Genomic DNA, 26,024 nt, shown 5'->3' with positions numbered 1-26,024 from the left:
GTCTTATAAAAAGGATTAAGAATATCAAAATAGTTTTGCAAAGATATTATGCAACCAGTAACTCTTTTATTAAATGTTTTTAAGTTTGCATATTAGCGTTGCTCACAGAGCATTGGAAATTTGAACGCATTAAAGTGGTTTGGATTTATCTTAAACTATAGGTTCTCTCTTGTGCAGCGTCGGTACTGAAAAGAAACAAAGAAACCCTAAACTTCAACAAACAAGCGAAACTTGGTTTTTATCTTTTTTGTTAATTATGTAATACTTTGTGACGACGTCTATGAAGTTATTATTTTGGATATGTGAGAAGTGCTTAAAATATTGCTTGTTGCCTATTTCAGATCGTAAACATCTACTGCGTTGAAAGTAACCAGATGCTAAGCTACGAAATTGAAGATTCTACGATGATGAGTACACTCCAGTTGTGGATTGAACGAGATACAAAATTGGAAGTTCATGAACAAGAAATTCTTCTTCCGCGAGGCAATCAAGCAGATCTACAGAAAGAAGCTCTTCAGTGTTGGTCACCTCCAGTAAGTAAACAAAGTCTTTAATTTGGCATCTTACTGGTTTGTTCTGGAAACTAATAGAGAAAATAAGAGATACAAATTATTTAAGATAAACGGAGAACCCAAAAATTGCGTTTGTAAAGATCTATATTTGGCTGGTGTAATAGAAATGTTTGATACGTGTGTCACACACTTTCAAAGGAAGAAAGAAAAAAGAAAATTGCATTACTTGGCTAGTTAAAGTTGTTTCCGACCACAGCCACACACTTGCACCTTTCAGCCACCAGGAATATTCTTCCATACCAAGGTACGGTGGCTCAGGGGTAGACGCTTACCTGTGGTGCATGGAGTCGCTAGTTCGATCCCCAACCAAGTAAGTGTGTGGTAGACAACATCATATCCGTGGGTTTTCTCGGAGTACTCCTGTTTCCTTCCACTTTTCATTGCTCAAATTCTTCCACCAACATTCACTTTAGTCATCATCTCCCTTAGCCGAAAGGGCATAATTTGTGGGACGTTAAACTGAAAGATTTCATTTTTTCCCTACCAAGAGGTGGTCGAGTGGCCAGTAGAAGTGGTAGTCGGTGGAAGAGACGACGTGAAAATACAGTAGATGAGGAAGGGTTTTACATTGCAACTTAGAAGAGTTATATAGTGCAAAGGGTTTTATGAAGTGTCTGTAGCGTTCTTTAAGCGACATGTGGGCCCTCAATATGAGGATTACACGTCTTAACCATTTCTGTACCTCGCGGATAAATTTCCAGTGCATTTCGTAGAGTACAGTACTGTAACGATTCGCAGTAATAGTTCCACCTCGACGGAGGCAGACGTAATGAATCATCCCTCCATATATCAGCATAAAGCAAGAACATCAGAGAGAAGAATGGTTTTGTAAACTGTCCTGAACATTGATCACTATCCAAACACTGTCCTGATCATTTAGGATTGCCGTAGCAGATTGATTTTATATCTGAAGTTACAATCTAATGCAAGATTATTTTCCCGATTATTCCGTATTCTCGAAAAACTGCTCACTTCTAGATGGCGATTCTTTAGACAATGTCAACTCACGTGGCACCCATGAGTCCAGCTTTTTCACCTTACTGATTACTCGGAACATCCGAATGACAGTGATATGGTATATACCTAACTCACCTACAGTTGCACGAATACTTTTCCGATGTCCGTTTGCAAGTTGTTCTAAGGAGGTCATCAGTATATGGTGTTAGTCGGTGGGCGCTGGCTAATTTTTTAATGATATGTCATCGCACGAAATTTTACAAACCAAGCATATGTTGTGTTCATTCAGTACTACTGCCCTAAATGCACTGCTGCTGCTTTTTCACGGCTAGATGTCAGAATGTACCTACTTGAACTTAAGGAAAATCGCTTCCAATTGTGTGTTCTCCATTATGTACTTTCACACGACAATGTTCAACAACAGCCTCTTGACTGAACTGAATGGTCACTCCTGCCTGTTTTCGAAACATTCACAGACTTTATTATGTACACATAGTTTAGTTCATCCACTAATTACATTACAGAGGATGGTTTCCTATTAGACGTAAATTTTACATTTCAATTGCACCAATCCAGTAACTTGTGTATGATTTTTAATGGATTTCGGATATATATATATATATATATATATATATATATATATATATATATATATATATATATATATATATATAGATAGATAGATAGATAGATAGATAGATAGATAGATATAGATATATATGTACCGTGTCCTGCGAAAACGAACTAAGCGCCACTTTCATACTTTTAAGAAAATTACGTATAAAGGTTGATGTCCAGTATTAATGTAGCCGTAATCAAAAGTGAAATTATGTTTCTTTTTTTGGAAAGGTGTTGGTTTTCCTCACTTTTCGATTGTGCAAAACGTTCTAATGCTTATCAGGAACCAATCGTCGCATTTATGTGGATTTTCAAAGTTTGGCGCTTAGTTCATTTTTGCATAACACGGTACATATATGTAAATAAATCTTATTAAACACGTGTTCAAAAGTGAAACACAAACTGATACTTCAAAAACTTGACTCTGCTGCTTTCGTCAAAGCGTATCTAGGAAAAGATATGCGACGTCATATAGAACAATTAAGCTATTGATTAACCCTTTCGGGACTTAGTCATTTTTGGCGTTTTCGTAGACTTTCAGATAATGAATTATAACTCAGAGACTGTTTACCCGATTGATATGGTTAAGACCTTTTTTAGCAGAAGGATGTGGCAATTTTATGGCGTAAGTTTGATTGCAATGTTGGCAACGGGAAGGAAATGTAAAGGTAAAAATTAGCAAAAATTCCCAAACCGAATTTTAAGATTTTTGGGGGGATTCCCAAATTCCCAAACCCTGTTGTCGCCACATGGGCCCAAGTCACCTCAAAAAACTTCTTTGGTGTGTCTACAATTCACAGTAAAAACGTGAAGTCGTTGGCTTCCGTACAAAGACAGAAAAATTTTCTCTCCTCGTAGACACGAAATTTTGACATTTTTTCGTTTCAGAAGCAAAAATCAACTGTTATGCAGGTGCTGCAGCTTCCCTAATTAGTCTATTGAAACTTTTTGTAGTGGTGTATCACAAAAGTATCATGTCGATATCTAAGAAACAAAGCTTGTAACTTAAAAAAAAAATAATTATGGTAGACAGAAAAGAAAAAGGTTTAAAACCTAAATTCGAATTTTTCGTGCGTCTCCTAATTACCCGATTGTAACGGTCTGCATTTGCTTTTATTCAGTAAGGAATGATGTTCTACTGGCATAAGTTGACTTGTGTTTGTACGTATAGATACGGATTTATAAACATAAATTTTGAAAATTTCGATTTTTTGACCGAAAAATAGGAAAATTTTAATTCCTTTAGTTGGCAGCATTGACTGTGAGTTGGTCAAATTGGTCTAAGAAATTAGGTATCCGTATGAGGCATACCTAACAAGTCCTAAGTAGATCTCTGTAAAACGAAGGAAGTTATATTTAAAAAAACTAAAAAGAAGAAAATTCGAAAATACACGGTTTTTTGACTTTGGGCTCAAATTTGAGAAGAAAGTTCGACACTCAGAAAGAAATATAATCAGGATAAACTATGTTTCAGCCATGTTTGGCATAGAAAAAAATCATCCCGATATCTTAATTAGCGTTCACACGGCAGAAGATTAAGTGACAACCCCATATGTATCACTTTGGCCATTAGGTCCCGAAAGGGTTAATTTATTAAAATCATTACAAAATATAACTTATTTTTTATTATTTTCTTACCGATTTTCTTTATTTATTCTTTGCATTATATTTTTGTAAGGATGAAGAGGATTGGGTAGTTAATGTTTATCGAAGAGGGAAGTTTGTAATCCCACAAACTCCACCGAAATTTCCTCCGCTGATAATAAAGATGATGGATAATCCAAAGGCATTATTTGAATATGTGCACCAAAAGAGAAGTTGGGCACATGCTGTATTCTTCCTTAACCAAGAAGCTCTTTTGTACCAACGATTTCTCCAAGCTCATAGAGTTAAAATGTAAGATAACTTTGTACTTTAAGTATACCTTTTACTGATAAGATATTATTGTTGTAACGTAGTTTCATTTGAGAAGCTCATTAGAAAGAAATTCAGCCTCATAGCAATATTTGCATGTATACACTAGAGATACTGTACATTAGTATCTTATAATACACTAGAAGAATGTAAAAACCAATTTTTATTCAACTGACAATCTAAAATAATTCTGTATTAGGTACTGTCACTAGTGTATGAAGGTGTCATTGTGGAACTCTAGAGAGATCTCTTTCTGTAGTCTTGACTCCACTTACAGATGTTAAAATAACCCATTACGGCACTATATAACTAGATGTGCATCAGTTGAAGTTTATCGGATCAAATCCATGATCTCTAATTCACTAACTGTGCACTCTATAGGCTCAAGTAAGTAAATTATTCGTAGCGTTGCAAGATATTCCTGGAGTTACGATCCAGTGGAAAGGAAAAGGTGAGTAGTGAGTGTATGTATAACTGATAGTCCTTTAAAGCGCCGAACAGGATGGTATAACTCCGATTCAACAAACTCGGATGGTGTCCCAGAAAGTCAAGGTAATGGTCCTCGGAAAACCTCTATCGCTTCTGTACTTTAGTTGTGACATTTCTTCACCAACTGATCTTGAAACTAGTGATCTAATAAGGAATGGTGTATAGTAGGTTAAAACATACTGTATTACAATAACACAATGTGATCAAACTGAGTTAGGGGCGAAAACGAATACAGGTAGTTATCAATGGGAGAAGCAAGATTCGTCCACCGATGCTAAGTAAACGAGCATCAGTTTGCATTTTCATACAAATGTTCGAAGCCGCATGTATCACTTTTTCATAGAAAATCCCTGTAAATTTTCGGGCTGTTTTTATAAATTTACTGTTACACAATTGCTGAGTACTTCCAGTACGATTCTGGTGGCAAATTCACCCATAATTATTATTTCAAGATACGAACAGCTTATAAGTAGGGTAAATTAAACTTTTAACAGGTTTACATACTTTCTAGTAATAAGTGCCTTTCGGCTACATAACGACAAGTACTGATGGCATCTTACTCATCTACTGCGTGAGCCAGTGATGGTCTATGACGTCGCGAATGTTAAAGATAGAAATTATCTTATTTCGTATATGAATGAGATAGTGATTATTCTAGTGTTTACTGTAATTATATTTTGTTGTAGTTTCGGAAATAACTTGTATTGAATGTTGGTAGAATGTTCTAAGGAAGAATTTTGACATTGAAGATAATAGTTTGAGCCAGAGATTGTCAGTCCTAATAATAGAGTAAACTAATATACATATACATATTTGATGGAGAAAGAAAGAGTTAGAATAAAAGATGATAAATATGAAATAGGAATAGTTAATTTAGTTATTTGAATATGGTTACTTGTATGTTTACCTGTTTATTCTTAAGTAAAACTGTTTGATGAGTATAAGCTTTTATACAAAGGTGCTACTATTACTGTAACTTCAACTATTAAAGAAGTAGCAAACGTGCATAATCCAACCTATTTTAATAATAATTCGACATAAAAAAGATACTTTTAGCATTTGACGAAGGAATTCACATCTGATATGATAACGTTTTGAACTCTTTTGACGTAGAAGTGGGATGAATTGTCGTACTTTTAACTGCTCCCACAGATATGTCAAGCAAATTTAACACCAGAAGAGCGTAAGATATCAACTTTTATTTCAGAGATTGGCCACAGACCTACGAAGGATTCAAGTGTATGTGTTCTCCTGCTCTGCCTTCTACCAAACAAGTTTGATGAATAGAAATTCTTGGTGGGTTATTATGATGCAAAAGCCAATCAACTTGCTGAACGATATAAGTTCAATCTGATGTCAGAGGCCCCTAATTAATTGTGAAGTAATTCATAATAAAATTAAAATTTACATAACCTCTTAATGGGTTGTATTATATTTTAGACCGATATCCTCTGGGCCAACTCAACCCCTTTTCTGACCTATAACCGTAAAATTCACTCAAAATATGCAAGATAACAGTAATTATTGTGAAATTTAATGTAGTACACCAATACCATTAATCTCCAATGTTGTTTACCATGATGTTTCACTATTGCCAATTCGTATGTTTACTTAGTTCCTGTTGTGATATGTAAAATTTCTTAGAAAGCTGAATGTTACGATCGATCTTTAAACCCAAAAGTATATATTTAGTAATTATTCTTCTTATCTGATATTTTATAAATGAATCTCATTACTAATGAAATGTACCTGGTTTAGTTTAGGTTGTATAGTTCTAACGAAGTATCATTCGTGAGTGGACCTTTCAATTTGCAGTGTAGTCCTCTGAAGTATATGCATCTTCTTTGTGATGTGCGTGGTTGTCGATAAATGTTTAGAGAAACCTTATATCGCAAGATCATTTTCTTTAGAATTTCTTACATATTCCGTAATTCTCGTTACCATGTTTCTTTTTGTCATCCCACATGTCACTTAGTAAATACCTGCAAGTGATTGACTAAATAATAATTTTTATATTCAGTTAAGTTCATTAATAAATTAATAAGAGCTTTTAGAACTACTCTGAAACCACACTTTTACGGAAATCAATTGATAGAAAAGTAACTAGGGGAGCGCGGTGGCTCAGTGGTAGAGCTTTCACCTCCGGTGCTTGGGGTCCCTGGTTCGATCCCAGCTCGCGCTGGACTTTGTGGTGGACAAACACCGTGCTCATGGGGTTTCTCGGGGTTCTCCCGTTTCCTCCCACTTTCTTCATTCCACCATTTCACTCATTTCTCATAATCACCGTCTTCTTTAGCCTAACCGGCATAAGCGTGGGACGTAAAACTCAAAAAGATTTCATTGATTTTTTTTAAAGAGAATTAACTACAATTATTAAAAACTATATTTGGTTCCTGAAAGCCTACATTTACAGTAACGAGATCAAATTTTAATTATGATTGTACCTATATTGTAGCTTTGTTTCTACACTGCAGCTCATTTCTGTTACAGGATGCATATGCTGCAAAGAAATTCTTATTTACATAAGTTGACCCAAAGAATGATAGTGGAACTGCAGCAGCTGCTAGCGCAGTATCAGTTCTTCAGTGATTCATTGCGTTTAGACATTGCTAACTATGAAAAGCAAGCCATGAATAAAGGTATAGGTAAGTATTAGAACATATTTAAAAAATACATAATTTATGCCATCATACCAGATACAGAAGATTAACAGAAGACTTGTGGGTGAATAACAGATATCAAAGGGATAAATAGGTGTTCGTTATATGTGGGTCTATTACTTGAAATATATACTGTTAACTAGCAGATTCTTCCTAATAAGGACTACTGTTGTTTGATTCCTCCCAACAAGGATTGCTGTTGTTTGATTCCCCCTAACAAGAATTACTGTCGTTTGATTCCTCCTAACAAAGACTACTGTTGTTTGATTCCTCCTAACAAGGACTACTGTTGTTTGGTTGTTTGATTCCTCCTAACAAAGATTACTGTTGTTTAATTCCTCCTAACAAGGACTACTATTGTTTGATTCCTCTTAACAAGGAGTACTATTGTTTGATTTCTCCTAACAAGGAGTACTATTGTTTGATTTCTCCTAACAAAGAGTACTGTTGTTTGATTCCTCCTAACAAGGACTACTGTTGTTTGATTCCTCCTAACAAGGAGTACTGTTGTTTGATTTCTCCTAACAAAGATTATTGTTGTTTGATTTCTTTTAGCAAGGACTACTATTGTTTGATTCCTCCTAACAAGGACTACTGTTCTTTGATTCCTCCTAACAAAGACTACTGTTGTTTGATTTCTTTTAACAGGGACTACTATTGTTTGATTTCTCCTAACTAGGACTACTGTTGTTTGTTTCCTCCTAACAAGGACACACAAACTTCTTACGATACATTTAATTCTCATGTCGATGTACATACAACTTAGAAAAAGCAGGACAAACATTTGGACGTGTGGTGTCAGGCATCAGCAAAGACAAAAATAATTTCACAAATAGGATAGACAGAAGAAAAATTAATCACATATAAAGAATCTTGAATTTCATTTCTTGATTAATTAATTGGGGTCTTCACATTCACTTTCAGAACCAAGATTAAAGGAGATAAGGCTTTCCGCCGTATACCGGTCTAAACCTACTCGGAGATTGTCCGAGACAAGTAACATGGAGAGGTTAATGTATATGTATTAGGACTCAGTAAAACTAGTATATGTTGGTCACGTGGTTCTAAGACAAGTGGCAAAAATACGGATTCTGATCAATGATACATATCCATGTTTTAAATAATATTATAGATTAGCTGTGTAAGAAATATTACTGTAACTATTTAATATAATACGTACATATCTACACTAAATTAATAATAACTATATGTTAAGTGTATGATTGTTAATGTATGTATATTAGTGCGAAAATGTCTTGCGCATATGCTGTAAATAACGATTTTCTCAGTTATTACATTTCTGCAAAATTAAGCGTGATTGTGCATATACTGATAACTATGCTTTCAAGGAATTTTTGTAGCGGCAGAAGGTTAAAGAAGAAAAAAATTCGAAATTGGCGTTACTGCCAGTAAAAGAACTGAATCAAGGGTCTGGAAGTAGACTAGTATATTGCATTTCTTAGTTTAGAATTAGCATCTGTATTGTCTGTCAAACATGACCATGATTCGATAGTCCGGATTTTTTACGTAAATATTAAAGCTAAACAAAACGACTGGCGCAACAACCCTTACGAGATCAGGGCCTACCAGCATTCTTGTGGCACTCATATCTTTGGGATAATATATGGTCAGCACATCGGCGCATTTAGCCGTTAATGATGGCTTTCTAGTTCGGAGTTTGCTACTTCTTTCTTTCAAGTAGCTCCTCAATTGCCCTCACGACGCTAGGTGGACATATCAATTCCATCATCTGGTGACTGTAAATGATCACCTAACTTTCCTCTGACCAAATCCTGCACTTCTTGACTTCGACAAGAATTGTATTCCAGTGCGGCTAGGCCACTGGCACGCAAGTATAGAAACAAACACAAAAATCCTTGTCTTGAGGCTCGAAGCGACGTACTATGCCTAGAAGAGCAAAAGGCAAGCAGCTTGTATCAGCTAAGTCCCCGTGGCTAGTTAGAGCGACGGTGTACAAAAACAGGGCATTCCCGTGAAGTACAATACTTCTCCCGAAATTTTTAATAAGTATTATTTTACTTTACGCGTTAAATGTTAATAAGTCTCCATAATACACTTTATTTCGTATAAAGGAATGCCTTCACTACTTTTTTATTTTGTTTCATTTTTCATTAACAGTACCTAGCAAATCTTATCTTAATTTTATGAATCTGATGATCAGGTGTGTCGGGGATTATCCTGTTCTTTTACATGTAAACACCATGTAAAGGCGAAATGTCATTTAAAATCAGTGATCAGTGTGTAAATAAACACAGTGTCTTTTATAAGTAAATTTGTTACATTTAAGGGAAAACTTCAATCTTTTTTACTTCCTTATTCTATACTTCAGTTTTTTTACTAGCAGAAGTGCCGTTCTTTGCACGGGAAGAATAAGGTCAATAAAACAAGGTCAGTGATCTGAAAGGAATGCAACCTATAACTCAGGCAAAACATCTGGTTTGTCTGTCTCACAAATAGTATGGCTCACTGTACATACATGCGAGACCATAAATTGTAATCCCTTCCTACCTCCTCTAGCGTCGAGTATCGAAAAGCTCTGTGAAGATTTATCCATGTACAAAATTAATTGGCTCTTTTCTATGCGAAAATCTAATGACAGACACAAGCACACACACTTTATTTTATAAGATATAGCTATTAGTATACAGGGTGGCCCAAAAGTATTTATACAGTCCCATACTGATCAACTCACTGTATCTTATTTTTATCAAACAGGTAGACCTAGTTTCTTTATTATTTGTTCTTAACATCTTTTTACGTATAACTTAAGCCCGGAACAGTCGGAGCAAACGAATCCATAAACTAGAATGTTATACTTGATTAATGCAGGGGTGTATATCTACTTTTGGGCCACCCTGTAGATTAATGTGAAAATTATACGAACACTGTACTACTGTATAATAAAATAAAAAAAATATAAGGGTTGGAATTCTATCCATGGTGAAAAAGTTTTTTTTTTTTTTCTACGCCGCTACTCTCATTTATTTAACTACAGGGACTCAGGTACTAGTTTTTTTCTTTCTTCATTTCATACATTTAGCGTATCACTTCGAACCTTGGCATTTTTTTTTTAATCGGTATACGAAATTTTGAATTTCCCTTTTAAAATCAGTGATTCAACACGTGCAGTATCTGATATTTACTGTACATGTACTTAAAACATTGAACTTGCTAACAATTCAATCCTTTTTACACATAAGGTTACAGGCTACCATATAATAAGAAAAAAATATTTCCTCTGTCGCCCTCCCTTTCTGAAATGTTATAGTTATAGCAAAGATTATTCTTGGTCTGAAAACCTTCGCTATGTTCATACTTATTAACCATACGTCATTGAAACTTTGCAAGACAATAGCCTAGGATCTTGGATTGTTGTAAACCCAAATTGACGGAAATACTTTCCGGATCTCCCCGAATTTCTTATTCCTGAAGCATACGTCTGGTACGATTCGATAACCTGTATCATTTTGAAGAAACTGGCGTTCGAACTATGAACCTAAGCTAATTTGAGTAGAGCAAGGATTTGCTAAAATGCATTTTTTTAACTGATTTTCACTTTTGCATTTAAGGTTCCAATTTTTTTATGCATACTACCCTTATTTCAGTAATTGAAAAAACAACTAGATGCAAAGGCATGTACTTTTTATAAAATGCCTTTCTTAGAGGTACCTACATCGTGCGCCTTGTTAGAACCGCCCAGTGTGTTAGAGGAACAATCGTTTTATTGAAAATTCTGGAAAAATTCCGTAATTTCTCCCAAATTTTGCAACCTAAGGGATGGGATGTGTGTGATATTCGAAAAAGTAATTCATTCTGAAGATGTGTGAAGTACGAATCTAGCAATTAGGATACGCAGCTGCTTACAAAGTGGAAGTCTTAAAACTTCTGTAAATATCCCTTGATTTTAAAGGGTTATAGAATCCAGATTATGTTTAGTGGACAATATAGATGCTAGTTATTTAGAATATGAATTAACCTATGTTTATAATAATTTGCACAGCGTATAATAATTAATGTACTATTAACTATAATGTTTCGGTGTTCTCGGATCTCTTCCTCAGCAGATCAGCCATATCACTTCTCAGAATTTCCACTTACACTGTATTGCTAATGTGATAGATGTAAATTCCTTGCATTAGAATTCTTTAGTTTTGAAATTGTCATTGCTGTTAGAAACTTACGAAGAAGGTTTTTTTATGAATACCTGTGTAATTTTGTGCTAGTTTGCTCAGTTTTAAGAGGGACTTTGTGAAGATATTCTTAAATGTATATTAAACGTTAATTATAGACTAAACTTGGATGAATACAAACTTCTCTAACTTGCAGTAGTGTTATTCAAAACATAAGAAGAAAAAGAAGAAACGTTCAGAAACATTTATAGAGTTACTTCTTCATAAGTTTTATTTTATTATATAACGTAAACAATTGTGTATATGGAATAACACCACAGCAAGTTAAAGAAATGCGTACTTATTAAAGTTTATTGTATAACTTAATATCAATGTATAGTAAATAATTACAAGTTTAATATACTATAATTACGAAGCTTGGAAAGGTATTTAAAAACAAAGTCGACGAAAACCTTTCTCTTAAGTACTATCCCAGCATTCATCTGGTGATTTAGGGGAAAAGGTCACGGTTGCTCGCCATAATATTCAAAATCGGGACTTCCCGATTGCAGAGTGAGAACGCTAACTTCAATTACGCCCACCAGATTTATTTTAGTTGTTTAATTAACCTGTAGATTTAATTAATAGGAGGTTCAATTATTTTGAATAATGCAATTTGTTTTTGTTCTATATTTCATAGCATGTGACAAAACTATCAGTGATTGGCGCGCAAGTCAAAATGATGCAGCAAGAAAAGTAAAGATTCTCACGCAACAAGTTAGTCAACAGGAAACAAAAACAAATGCTCTCAACACAAGAACTATGGAACTTCAGAGGAGTCCATTTTCCAAGATACGACAGCAGGATGTTCTTGACACACAGTAAGGGATCAGTTTGATTTTACGACTCTCGTTGTAAGAAAACCATAGTGATGTTTCGATTGTTGATGTCCTACATCTTACTATTTAGAATAAAGTCAATAGTTTCCATCTTTGATATGTGGGCTTATCTGTTGCTTTCTCCTAAAGTGTATGGACTTACTACTTTCATCAGATTGCATAAAAAGAGCAAAAACGAACAACCCCACATTCTGAGTTTGCAAAATTGACCCCAGCGAACTTAAAAACAATCAAACTGACGAGTATTTCATTTTATTATCTATAATCATATAATTCTTGAAATTAAATCTAATATTGCTTAATAGAATTGTAGAACAAAATTGCTAGTACGACAAACAGAGTTTTTACGACGCTGTCTAGGCATGTCTGAAGAAATACTAAAATCAATAACTTGATTAAATATTAGTGCTAGCCAACGACAAATTTCAGGCTCACTGTTCATCAAAAATATGATTAGCATTGTGTAAAAAAGTATAATTGGTTTTAGACTTCCAAATTATGCTATGCATAAGTCCTATAGAACAGTTTTGTCCGTCTGTCAGCAGGTATCAAAGCATAAACGGTAAGAGACATCAAGATTCGGTTCTTTGCAGTCGATTCAGCGTCCCAAGAATAGGTTCCGTCTTCTTCATTAACCTTATATTCAAACCGGAAGTGGTTCAAATTAGACATTTCCAATTTAAACACTTGTCATCATAAAACAAAAATGGGAATAAATATTGGCACCCGCTTTCTGCAGTCGATTCAATGTCTCAAAAGAGGATATCGTCATGTCTCAAAAGAGAATATAGTCATGACCCACAACACTCTACCAAAACTGAAAGTGGTTGAAATTTACTACTACTTCTGGTTTCAGAATTGACTTTCATAGAGCAAAAACATTAAGAAACATAGATTTTTGTAATTGATTCAGCTTCCCAAGAATAGGTTCTATCATCTCCTCTATTAACACACTATTCAAACCGGAAGTGGTTGATATTTACTACTTCTTGTTTCAAGACTGGTTTTTATAGAGCAAAAACGGTAAGATATCGAGATGCAGTTTTCTGCAGGTGTTCCAAGAATAGGTTCCATTTTCTCCGTTAACTTTCTATTCGATAACCATTTCTGGTTTTAACTGTCACAGAGCCTTTTTAATTTTTTTTAAATATATATAAACTGAAGATTCCATCTTTCACTGTCAGATCTTTATTTGGAATTTCTCTTTCCAGATTGGAGTGTGGGCTAAAAGTATATGAAGCCTTGCGCAGACGCCCAAAGGAAGAACGGTATCAAAAATCTGATAATAAAGAAATGGTAAAAGTTGTATATAATTGCCTGAAAGAGCGAGACAAACTACAAAGAGATAATGCTTTCAATCATCACTTAGAGTAAGTACCATACCTTTCTCTTCACGTCGATTAGCACAGGTTATTCAGTATGTCAACAGAAGTTTACTTTAAGTTAGTAAATGCATTATGAATTTCCAGAGTATTGTGTTTGCTGTGTATGTATGTATGTATATAAAAGTGGTCACATTCACTTCCTTTTCCAAGTTTTTTTTACTCACGATTTTATTTTTTATATATATATTTTACCATCCTGGGTAGAAATAAAGGTCTCACAAAGTAGTAAACGAGCTTCACGTTTAAGTTAGATAGAGAACAGAAAAAACGTATAATTTAGATTCACGTTAATTACTTTGAAAATTTGTAAGGAAGCTAATTAAACTCTGAATTTCTTAAAATGCGAATCGAGAGATTATTTCCTAGGTTATCTTGACAATAGACAGGGTAACTCAATAAGTGGAATTTAGATATTTTTATTCAATATGTAACAGTGCAACAGCAACAGTTGCAGTAATCTCTTGTGTACTAGCCCTTATGAAGGATATTTGCAAGCTCTTCTGAAATTGTAGGATCATAACCAGCTACTGCCTAGAATTACATAAGGAATTACAGTGATACGTGATTACAAATAATTAATTGATTCACAATTTTTATTTATTTATTTATTTATTTATTTATTTATTTATTTTTTTACGTAAATTTTGCTTTGCGTAATAATAATCGTTTAGCCGACTTGGGCAAGTGTTTAGCTTGACCATATCTTCCGTTCTTTTCATTCTGTACTACTAACGTAATGAAATTATCAATAATAGAACTCGGGATTTAATTTCTTTACAATTCGATGGTGAGACAATCCTATTTCATTATAAGAATTCTTACTTTTCCTTCACTTGATAACTTTGTTTCACTAGACATTATAACAAAAACTTGCAAAGGAAGTTGCAAATATGACTTCACCAGCGAATTGTGGTGTTCAGTATACCTATTTCTTTCAGGAAGACTGACGAAAACAGTAGAGGAGCGCTGCACTCCCAGAGATCAAGTAAGATTGTCTGCCCGTATACAATTTCCACCTTTTCGTAGCATATATTCTTGAAATATTCATTACATAAAATATGAAACGATCAATTTCATATTATGTTTCAATACTTTACATATCTTACTTGCTAAATACACTACACAGGCAGTGTTGAGAAAAAAAGGGAGCTTTTGCCTATATACCGATTTCCACGACTGTATCAATACTAGAATCATGATACTTGGAACATTATTAAGGAATAGATAAAGTAGAAGTAGTTGAAAATAGTAAAATCTCTATATAAGATACAGGTTAAAACATGTAGAAAATTCATAGAAAATTTAAACAGAATGATCTGACAATAGCCCACCACAGTCTTCTCTTGTCTAACAGTGCTCTTGGGGTCGGTATAGCTTTGACAATCCATCATGAGGTTCTAGACACATTATATTCTTCCCTCGTCCCTTATCTTGTATTTTGTTTGATAATAATGTTGCACATATTGGAACAAAGTGTCAGGTTGTTCTCTTCGTAAATATTCTACAGAAGGTTGTTCGCTCTATATCCGACCATTTTCGATTCGGTGTTGCTCCTAGCGTATCATCGGGGCGCGGTGGCTCAGTGGTAGAGCGTTCACCTCCTGTGCTTGGGGTCCGTGGTTCGATCCCAGCTCGCGCCGTGTGGACGTTGTGGTGGACAAACACCGTGCTCGTGGGTTTTCTCGGAGTTGTCCCGTTTCCTCCCACTCTTCATTCCACCATTTCATTCATTTCTCATCATCACTGTTTCCTTAGCCTAACCGGCATAACCGTGGGACGTAAAACTAAAATATTTCATTTTCCTAGTGTATCATGCTGGAACTATGGATTTGCTGGCGGGGACAGTGTTGTGTCTGACCTTCTGGGTGCATGACTGTTGGTAGTGAGTGTTACCAAATGGCGCCGAAAATCAACCGGTATTGGGAGGGTTACGTAATGGCTCTTTCCCATGTTAAGCTTTCGTACATATACATTGAGAAACAGTGTTGGGAGAATGAGTGACTCGGAGTGACTACTGCGAAAGCTATTGTGGCCCATTACACACAACATGCTCCCCTTGCGAAACATTCACCCACAGAAACTACTAGGAGAAGGGCTGCAAGTCAAGTGACAACCGTAATGCTAAGAGGAATCCGTCGATTGGTGTACCAAGAGAATTCCCCAACGCAACATAATATGGGGCACAGATTCCACCTCGCACCGTCGACTATGAACAAAACAATTCAGAAGCGTCTAAGGTTGAAGTGTCTGTGGAAAGCCCATGTACACCATGTACCACCTGCTACCGTGTCTCATGGCCGAACGTAAGATGAATTGCAGGAAACTGTATGAAAAGTAGCTGGGGAGGTTCTAAAGGGAAGAAAGTTGTCACCATGGATGAATCATATATCCATCTCTCTGCTGGTGGTCACATTCAGGTGAGCACATACCATGACATTGACTGCAAGGGACGCAAGAACTTTGTTCGTTAGTACAAGGAAAGATTTGCTCGTGGTTTAATGGTTGTTACGGGATTCGGATATGAGGTTAAGGTGCTGATACGCGAGGAGGACAAAAACGTGAAGGTGAATGCAGGATACTTCCAAGAATCCATTCTGACACCTTCTGTAGGAGAGACATCCCACAATCGTAGAATGGACGCGAACCAGGTGTTGATCCATATGGACAAGGATTCGAGTTTACCACCAGAACATCAGAACGTTTTTATCAGGAAATGGCAGAAGAAATAGGAATTCGTGTCATTCCTTTTGAAAACATTCATGTGAAAAGCGCAGATGCCAGTGCAGATGGATTTTTGAACATTTGTACTGTTGAAACGACTTCTTCAACATCGCTGCCCGCGCACCCTGGATGATGTATGGAAAGCTTGCAGGAAAGAGTGGGACAGAATTCCCATGGTTTTTCCTGCGCCGGAGCTTGCTGCAATGGAAGCTGCGGTTACGTGTGATAGTTCACTGTGCTGGAGATTCAATAGAACATAATCGGTGGTGGTGGCGCGGTATCTCGTAAGGTGAGTACCCGTCAAAAATGGTCGGATATAAAGCGAACAACCTTCTGTAGCAACACCAAAACACTACTAAATACACTAACCAATGTTTTTGAGATAGTTATTGCGCCCAGATGACCGTTTAAATCTATATGATATGTGAAGACATACCTTCGAGAATGGAGAATATATCGATAATGAAAACTAGTTTGCTAAATATTTTCTAAGCGCTAAATAATTATGCAGAGAAATGTTAATGTTATTTTTTGGCTTTCGCAATATTTTGAAAAGTTGTATACAGGTGAGGAACGGATTGGTATGTAACCTTAAATAGCAACATTTTTCTTTTGTTAAGGTTATAATAATAATAATAATAATAATAATAATAACACTTGGTTGAGTATGTGCGTAAGTTTTCTACTTGAAATCCAAAAGTAAAGAAGAGCAACTGAATCTGGAATGGAACCCTCGTTCTTCGACTGTCCCCACCAGCGCATTAACCACTACGCTTCCAGCTCGTCCCTAGATGAGCAACTCTTAAGTTACCCCTTGACAGTACAGAGCACATTGAACCGTATCAAAACTACTGTTACGTTTGAACAACCAATTTATTCTCTATGTGAGTGAACACCTATGATAATTGGATTAGGTATAGATGGCAAAGTAACTTCGTGAATAAAAGTATGTGGCTGGTCGAGGAACAGCTGGATAGCATAGTGTTATCTCACGGCTTGATAAACCAGAGACGCGATTTTAGTACTTGGCTCCCAGATTTCATCCATTTCTATTTCATTGCATTTACTCTTTTAGAGAGTATAGTTCAGAAAGAATGGTTGTTTCTTCTGTTTCTCATGTAGTTTTCATGTTGCATACCTTTTCTGTTGTATATTTTAAGTATGTCAACTCTGACTTCCAGATAAATTTGCTGTCTTCTGCAAGTGTAAATTTAAGCTTCCCTGCATCTATTCATAGCCTTATCCTAATTACGGTAGTTCAGTTTTCTGGGTTGAACTCAGTTCATATTTAATCTACACACACACTAGTGTTTCAATTTGATAAGAGATTGACTTGTGATTGATCAAGGTGTCTACTAATACTGGAAATACTGAAATTATACTAGAATTTAATTTTGATACTGGAAATACTTGAAATATACTGGAATTTTGATCTACATACTGGAAAAATTATAAAATATACAAATATTATCATTCTTTATATTCTACCCTGGATTTTAGCAGGGTAATAACAATCTTGCATTATAACTAGAATAGAATAATACACAATTATTTATACAAGTTATAATACGACTTAATAATACAAATAATGCTCTTGGTTTACTGTATGAGGCCTCCGAGCAGGCTGTCTACAGGCCATGAAAGTCATGAATTAGGGTTGTCGGTCAAAGGATCATGAAAGTAGTGAAGTTGCGTTTCAGGTCATGAAAAAAAGTGACTTTATAGGTCATGATCATGACATGACTGCGGTCATGATTTTATAGCACAACAATACTTACATATATGTAATACAGTACAGTACAGTACTGAAATAATAAATTGTGATTTTCCCCAACGATCCGGTGTTAAGACGTGGCGCCATCTCTATTGGGGTTGTAGATAGTTACTGACTCTCCCTTCTCTACTAATACTGTTTTCAGTTTCTTTTTCTTTTTCTTCTCAATACCTCACGTATAATAACAATGTATGCATTATATTACGTGCAATAATTCAAGTACAGTATATAGGGCTGCTAACTAGTCAGTAGAGTCAGTAAAAGTATTCCCAATGATGGGAAACTCAGGGCCAGTTTTAATGCTTGGTATGGATGTGGCACATTGCTGCAGTTCACTGGCCACAATGCAGAAAAACACGATAACTTTATCGTGAGAACTTCTAGATAAAAAGTGGCTGAACAATATTGCTAGGCAACAGGGTTGGCTGGTTTAAACCAAGGTGGTTTAAACTATGGTTTAAACCAAAAAACAAAAAAATGTTCGTAAAAGTGTAAGTGTTTGTAAAATCTTGATGAACACACATTTGTGGGTTATCACGTTTCACTCCCGTATATTATTCGTATTATATTCAGACCTAAATTCCCCATTCATTACTCAAAAAGATTATACTACAGAAGCAACTTTCTTTATAAGTTTATAAATGTTATTTTGTGATTTTTTGTAGTTGTTATTATTGTTATGTAATTGCAATCGAAGAAAAATTCTAAATATTGTTGCGTTTCAATGTTTACTATTGATAAAATGCATCGAAAATACCGTACTTTTTGTGTGTGTGTGTGTGGGGGGGGTCATACAGACCCCACGAGAGGCATTTAGTGAAATAAGTATCTTTGGTATCTATTTATGTATAAATGAGTCTGAGCCAAAGTGGATTCAAATAATTCGTATCTTTATTCACTTTTCTTATTGATGTGCAGATTAAGTCGGTGTATTTAATTTGGACCAATAAAAGTCGTTGTTAACTAACTTGAACTAAATTAGTTCTTCTGTACTCCGTAGTACTTTGAAATTGTTCATATGTAATTCTGTGTAATGGTTTCACTTGTGCAACTGTTTATCTTTTTGTCCTTCTGAAATGACTCTTGACAGTTATATTAAGAAGCATGTAAAGATCAGTACAACGTATCTTTTTATCAGGATTCCATCGTGAGTGAGTCGGCAGACGTATCGCATTTGTGGCCAATTAGTCCTGGTTCCGAGTTCAAATGGAGGACAATTTCTCTCGGATGTAACTCGAGAAGCGGTTTTTATTCCGCTTTAAGCTTATGTGACCCCTTCCAGCATAACCCGGTTGTCGCATAATAACATCAAGGCGAAATAAACTTATTTCTGTCCATATATGATATGAATATATAGAGCAAATTATTTAAACCATAAAAACCTGGTTTAAACCCCCCCCAAAAAAAAAGTTTTTTTTGTTTTTTTTTTTAAATAAAAACCATGGTTTTTGCCAACCCTGCTAGGCAATAGTCTGGCTAGGTCGCAGCTGTCCATGCTAAGAATTACCATAAATGATTGAGGAAAACACTTAATTTAGTTCCAAATAGCTATAGAACGTAGTCTTTGCATAAGGAAGAAACACTGAGGATCCAAGTGGTAGAAACACGATTTTCATATATATAGTTCAGAAAATGAACGTGGTCTTTGTTACTTACTAAAATCTTCTCACCGTGAAAAAACGTTTCACATATATGTATGGATGAATGATGAAAGACTCTTTTGTTCTAATTCGTGGGAAAGAAATTGAATTATTAGCAGTTCCCATCGAAGAAAGAAATTATTTGCGTCGCAGAAATAAAGTATAAATTGAAGAATGATTTCTGTCTTCCCAAATATACAGAGCGTCTACAAAAATTATTTATATAACCTGGTGACGGTTATACTTACAAATGCAATAATTGTTTAAACAAAAACTGCAATGTAGGTTAACAGTATCGTACACGTTGCGTTAGAATACGAAGCAGATTTTTCTCTTTAGTGTAATAGTTTGCCCACTATGTTCAGTTGGGTGAAATAATGACATATAGAATGCTTGCCAATGGCTTATCGATTAATACGCATGCTTTCGTGGAAGGCCTCAGATTCGATCAACACTGGAAGCATTGGTTCAGATCCGATTTTACGTGCTCCTATATACTACATATTCGTATATACCAAAATAACTTAGTCGAATGTGACTCTCATTCTTGGTTCTTCAAAGAGTCGCATTTATCGGCGCTGCTGCATATAAATATACAGTCACCACGAAAAGTACATGCTAATCCGTTTTGATTTTTATTTCTAATTAACTTTTTAATAGTGGATCAATTTCAGTAGACTTCAACTTGACAGAAAATCTTACTTCACTCTAAGCTACTGAAAACTGCAATAACTGCTTACGAAGTTATGAAGAATAAATACAAAAATATTTATTTTCACTAGTAACTGTACAAGTAATATAGGCAGGTCCGTAAGCTTTTCAATTTGTAGTAGGTGCAGTAATGGAGGGTTTCTTATACGTGGAAAGAAAGAACCCGTATGAGAAAGTATTATTATTTTCAGAAAACTGGTAAGATGTCAAGCGGACGTGGAAGCTTTGGTGCATCCTGTTAGTATGCTGTTGCAGAAAATTGCAAATGTTCACGTAAATATTTTAATGCACAGAATAATTGAAAACGTTCACCTACTCATAAAAAATCTTTGTTGTTCTTCTATCCGATAGTTGAAACAGATTTGGTAAGAATTGTAAATTTTGTATGTCCTGTTTGTAAGAACCTCTTTTGATTACAAATAGATCTGCTGAAGAAGAACTTTATTCTAATATTGAAATGTAGTGACTTTGAGTTAAATGTTTCCAGCAACTGCAAGCTAAGATAAATGTACTATACCATACCCAGGGTTTAACTTCCTAAAGATTTACAGTTCTCCAAACGTATTGATTAAAGGATCTTCTCAGAATGTTAATCTGATCAATAATTCAAAGTTTGAAAAAGTGATAGTGTATCTCTGGCTGATCCTGCAGATGCATTAACCACTAGGCTGGCCAGTTAGCTCTCTTGTCAGCTACACTTTTCCTTTTGAGTACCGACCTGAAGAATAAGAATATTTGAAAAAAAGAAAAAGAAAAACTGGACGTTGTAGTGATTAGCATACCAGTACGGTAGCCGAGACCTGGTTTTGATCTGTGGTCCAATTATTCACTCTAAATTTTCATTGACTTCGCACCTATAGGGAATTGAACGTAAAGAAAATCGTTTGATACGTAAGTTTCTCGTGTACCATTTTATTTTAAAAGCTTACTATATTTATTTTTGGTGTGCATATGTGAACTAACACTCCATTGTTTTTCCTTCAGTGAATTGATAACTATGACCCAACTGCAAGTTGTACCTGGGCAACGCATATCAGACTAGCGTGTGAAACATTTAGATATCAGGACACCGTTTTGGCACAAAGCTGTGAAGCACACAAAACTAAAATTTCTGTGTGTAACACCAGTTAGAAAATTTGTTCATTAAATTTATTAAGAATTTTTGTTACGTTGTTCTGTAACATGTAGAAGAACATGTATAAGAAACTGTTATTATTTTCAGAAAACTGGTAAGATGTCAAGCAGACGTGGAAGCTTTGGTGCATCCTGTTAGTATGTTGTTGCAGGAAATTGCTAGAACAAAGGCTGAATTGCAAGAAGCACAGTTACGTCGTCAGGAGGACATTTGGCGCCTCCTCAGTATTGCTGTAAGTAATATTCGGTATCTCACCTGAAATACTACATACTGAAGAGAAATTCTCTTCTAAATAACATAGAGGACCTATTTTGGCTCAGTAATAAATTGTATGCAGCAGATGTATAGAATTTTAGGCTTGATCTGAAATGACGCCGTATAGGTTTTGTAAAGGCGATCTTTTAGGACTTCTGATTTTCTTCCTTCACTTACTATTGGAGTTATTTATCATCAATGAAGTGGTTTATTTTTATTTCCTTTGCTTAGAGAAAAGGTCCTTCAAACGTGGAACTAACTACATAAGGTAACTCGTAATGTTTCGTAATATGTTGGGTCGAAATAGTGTTTTAAACTTCCATATTTCATAGTATTTCGTCAAAATTTTCATCTTAGTAAAAATCTGCGTGTATGTCGTAAGCCTAAACTGATCTCTAACTTGGTTGAATCCAGTGGCCTTGAATCACTTACGAGGATAGGCATATTCCTCTCTCAATTTGCAGTGGAAGGTCGCTTTCTTATTTGATTCACAACGATGAGCCGAAGCCCATATCGTAGGTATAGGCTATCTACTGGTGGAGGGAACTCTCTTAGCGACCACCAGTGTTGGCGCCGGAGCGTTTTAAGATATCCTAACATCTCTCTTTTGGTGCAAGGGAGGTATTCCGACATCGCAGGGTACCAGAGATGGATGAATAATGAAAGTGAATGATCATAAAATAATTGGTGGAATAGAAATGTGGAAGGAAACGGTAGAATCCGAGAAAACCTACGAACACAGTTGATCTCAAATTCGCATATCCTGGGATCGAACTAAGAACCTCTTGCACCAGAATTGAGAACTCTACTACTAAGCCAACTTGTGTCCCTTGTATGTCCTTTAAGGTAGTGATGGCCAGTTTCTAACGCACTGCAGTCCAGCAAAAAAAATAAGAGCCATACTTCGGGGAATTTTTTCTTCTTTTCCCTTCCCTTGAAGGCAGCAGTTCGCTGAATGTGCGAAAGTCGTAAGTTTTCCGCATCAAGATTTGTGATATATAGTGTATATATAATTTATTTAGTGTTGCAATGTTCAGTGTCCAAGGAAATAGGACATATCCAGCTGTAAGCCCTGGATGTAGGTCATATCCAGCGAAGGGAAGAAATCGAATATTTCCGTCATTTGTATTGTAAATATTTAGTTGTATAAATTGTATTTTCCCATTTTCTCATTGAGAAATTTGTCAAGAAATAAAGTCTACACAAATAAAGGAAGGTGACCCATTGTATGGGAAAACAAAAATATGATATTGTAGAAATTATATAATGATTACTGCGGATGACGAAGAAACCAACGTGATAAACAAGCTCGGTAATCGAACTTGGAATCCGTTCGGCACCCGTGCATTGACAGCTTCGCTAATGTCAACCTGAGTGCATACAAAGTCATTTGTACACAAATGTTGTTTTCCTACAGATTGTGGTGCGATTCAAACTAAACGAAGTTTTTTTTTTTTTTTTTTTTTTTCAACATTACCACAAACAACCGCAATAAACCACTATATTAGAAGTTATAAATTAAGCAATTATAGATGAAACACATTACGATGAATTATGTACGTGACCTGTATAGAGGCAAAATCCTGAATCAAATATACACGGTCTAATTTACTATACTTATTATTCACATTCTAATTATTCATATTCTTAGCTGTCTATATACTTACACAAAGGTTTTTAAAAAATGAATGAAAAAATTAATAACAGAAGAATTGAACAGGACACAACGCAGGTCTATGCGTTAAACCACCGTCTTGTAGAATAAAGTATCACTCTTCCCACTTCTCTCACGAAGCCCTGCCCATGGGTCTAGAACCCGAGCGTAAAATGAAGTCTCAAAACCCTTCATAACAGACGAATTTTTATTCATTTCATCAGCACATGTACTCTCACTGGTTGACCATTACCATGACGTATAAGAACGTTCACTTCTCTAACTTCATAGATTTCTGAGATAATCAATTCTTGGCAGAAAATTTGGAATCTCCACTAAGATATATTTCAAAACATCCTTTAAAATACATGGAGGCGAGGATGCTGTATAGTGGGATTATGTTCAGCAGCACCAAAATTATACAATATCCTCAAACAAATACAACATAATGATTTAAAAATGATATCTCAACCCCAGTTACATCCTAATAACGCTATCGTGACTAAAACAACTCATTACTGTACAAATTCAACTACTTACAAATCATGCAAGTTTATAATAAAGAAACTAGCTGTGCCTATACGAACAAATTATCTTTGATGTGTAAAGTGTATATATATTTGAAGATGATAAATGTTAAAATAATAAAATTCTCTAACTTAGCTTTGCGAATATAACACAGATATAGTCTAAGTCAAACATTTTATCCTAATATTTTAACTCAACAATGAGAAGCAATTGCAAAATTTTTTTTTAAAAAAGCGATATAGCAGTATCATGTGAAAAATCTTCACTCACATGATGCTTTCGTTTGCATAAATGATCGAATGATAGAACAACTTCAGTTGGTGTTGCAATTATTATACCAAAAACAGTATTATACAATAATTAAAGATGCTTACTAACACTTTGTTCTTTAAAGGGGAGGCATTTGAAACGACAAGGGCATAAAATAATAAGGCGTGCATTTTTTTCAGATTCCTGCGGTGTACTTCAAGCATTAACATCAACAAGCTGGAGTAAAAATCAAACATAAAACAGAATAAACATTAAATCAGTTTATAGAGATCTCACGAAACTAGGTTATAATATTGATTTCATTCATGTGTTGGGTCACACAGAAATCTTTTTTAATGAATATGCGGATGTATTATCGAAAAATTCGTGAGAAACTGGCCAAGTAGCAAATATTAAACTTCCTCCAAATAATTTCTCTAATGTTATACAAAAGGATTAACAAAACCTACATAGAAGATTGACGTGAAAAAGCACACTAGGACCAGGGGCAATACTACTGGAATATCAAAAGAAAATAGTCACCACATGGAAACAACTTCATTTTTGGACACAAAGATTGTGTTATTTTATAGACTAGTTTTCAGTCCTGGTCTCATCCTAGTAGAATTATATCAAATAAAATACAAAGAATCAGATTTATTAGAAATTATATTTCTGTGCCTTCGGCAGCTACGGCCATGTCAGCCCGTCATGCATGAGGAATGACATCCCTCAGCGATCATACTGCCCAGGAAATCGGAAAGGAAAAAAAAAGGAATGAGAAAGGAAGGAAGCACTCTGCGACTATTATGCTAGGCACCATCCCGGCATTTGCTGAATGTGAATGAGGAATAGCCATGACAAGCCTAATGTAGGATGGCTGGTCCGAAAAAGCTGTTATACCTTCCCGCGAGTGTCCCCACCGAGAATCGAACCCGGAACTGCTCGGACCAAACGTGAGAGCGTTAGCGAGTACGCTATGTAAAGCCACAGACCCAGATTTATGTTGGTGTTCTGAACAAATTAGATGTATTGACCGTCTAACGTTTCAATGCAGTTCTAAATACAATTACTAAAAATATACGGTCCTTACTCAGTAAATTATATATTGCCGACAGGTGATTTGAATACAATTAAGTTTCTACCGTATTTACGCGATTCTAAGACGCACTTTTTTGTCGTTTTTTTTTCCCTCCAAAATGAAGATGCGTCTTAGATTTGAGTTATGCAAATTTAGACCAGATTAGATGTAGTTTTGTCAAAAATTGCTAATCCTGTTAGTCGCGAATCTGTAAAGAATGTGTTTTGTGTACGAACAGAATGCAGAACTAAAATAATGCATCTTACGCGAAATGAAAAAAAACCTTTAAAATTAGCCCGCAAATCAGTGGAAGATTGTTCATCTCCCCATGCACACACACATACCGTGCCTGGTGTCGTCCTCCGTTTAAAGAGCACAAACAAGTGAGCTACACATCTTGAAGCACGACAATTGATAACAAAATAGAGTTTAAGAATGCTGGAAATCAGGAGGCTGGAGGCACAAACAGGTTTGGAAGGTGCGAATGAGTGAGTCATTGTTTGGGAATGACAAACTGCTTCTCCGAAGATTTGCAGGTGCAGTTTTAAAGTGGACGCCTTCCGGCATTGTTACCCGCTCGAAAAGACCTGTTTGTTTGTGATATGGCTACCATTTGTTCCACGCCAAGAGTGCGTCTTACATTCGAGGATTT

At 35.5% G+C, this 26,024-nt stretch overlaps 1 protein-coding gene across 1 annotated transcript in view; it reads left to right on the top strand.

The window, feature by feature from the left end:
* LOC145662911 (inhibitor of nuclear factor kappa-B kinase subunit alpha-like) overlaps nt 1–26,024 on the top strand; it is a 77,069-nt gene that overhangs the window by 40,615 nt on the left and 10,430 nt on the right. Inside the window, exons 9-14 of the mRNA XM_081728916.1 lie at nt 342–533; nt 3,826–4,043; nt 7,041–7,195; nt 12,041–12,221; nt 13,451–13,609; nt 21,693–21,837. Coding sequence (XP_081585042.1) covers nt 342–533; nt 3,826–4,043; nt 7,041–7,195; nt 12,041–12,221; nt 13,451–13,609; nt 21,693–21,837 — 1,050 coding nt within the window. The remainder of the gene's footprint in view (nt 1–341; nt 534–3,825; nt 4,044–7,040; nt 7,196–12,040; nt 12,222–13,450; nt 13,610–21,692; nt 21,838–26,024) is intronic.

This window comes from Thermobia domestica, chromosome 10, assembly GCF_964235325.1.
Source record: "Thermobia domestica chromosome 10, izTheDome1.hap1.1, whole genome shotgun sequence".
Classification (NCBI taxonomy): Eukaryota; Metazoa; Arthropoda; class Insecta; order Zygentoma; family Lepismatidae; genus Thermobia; species Thermobia domestica.
Note: the sequence above shows the minus strand (reverse complement) of the source record. Positions and strands in the feature narration are given on the sequence as shown.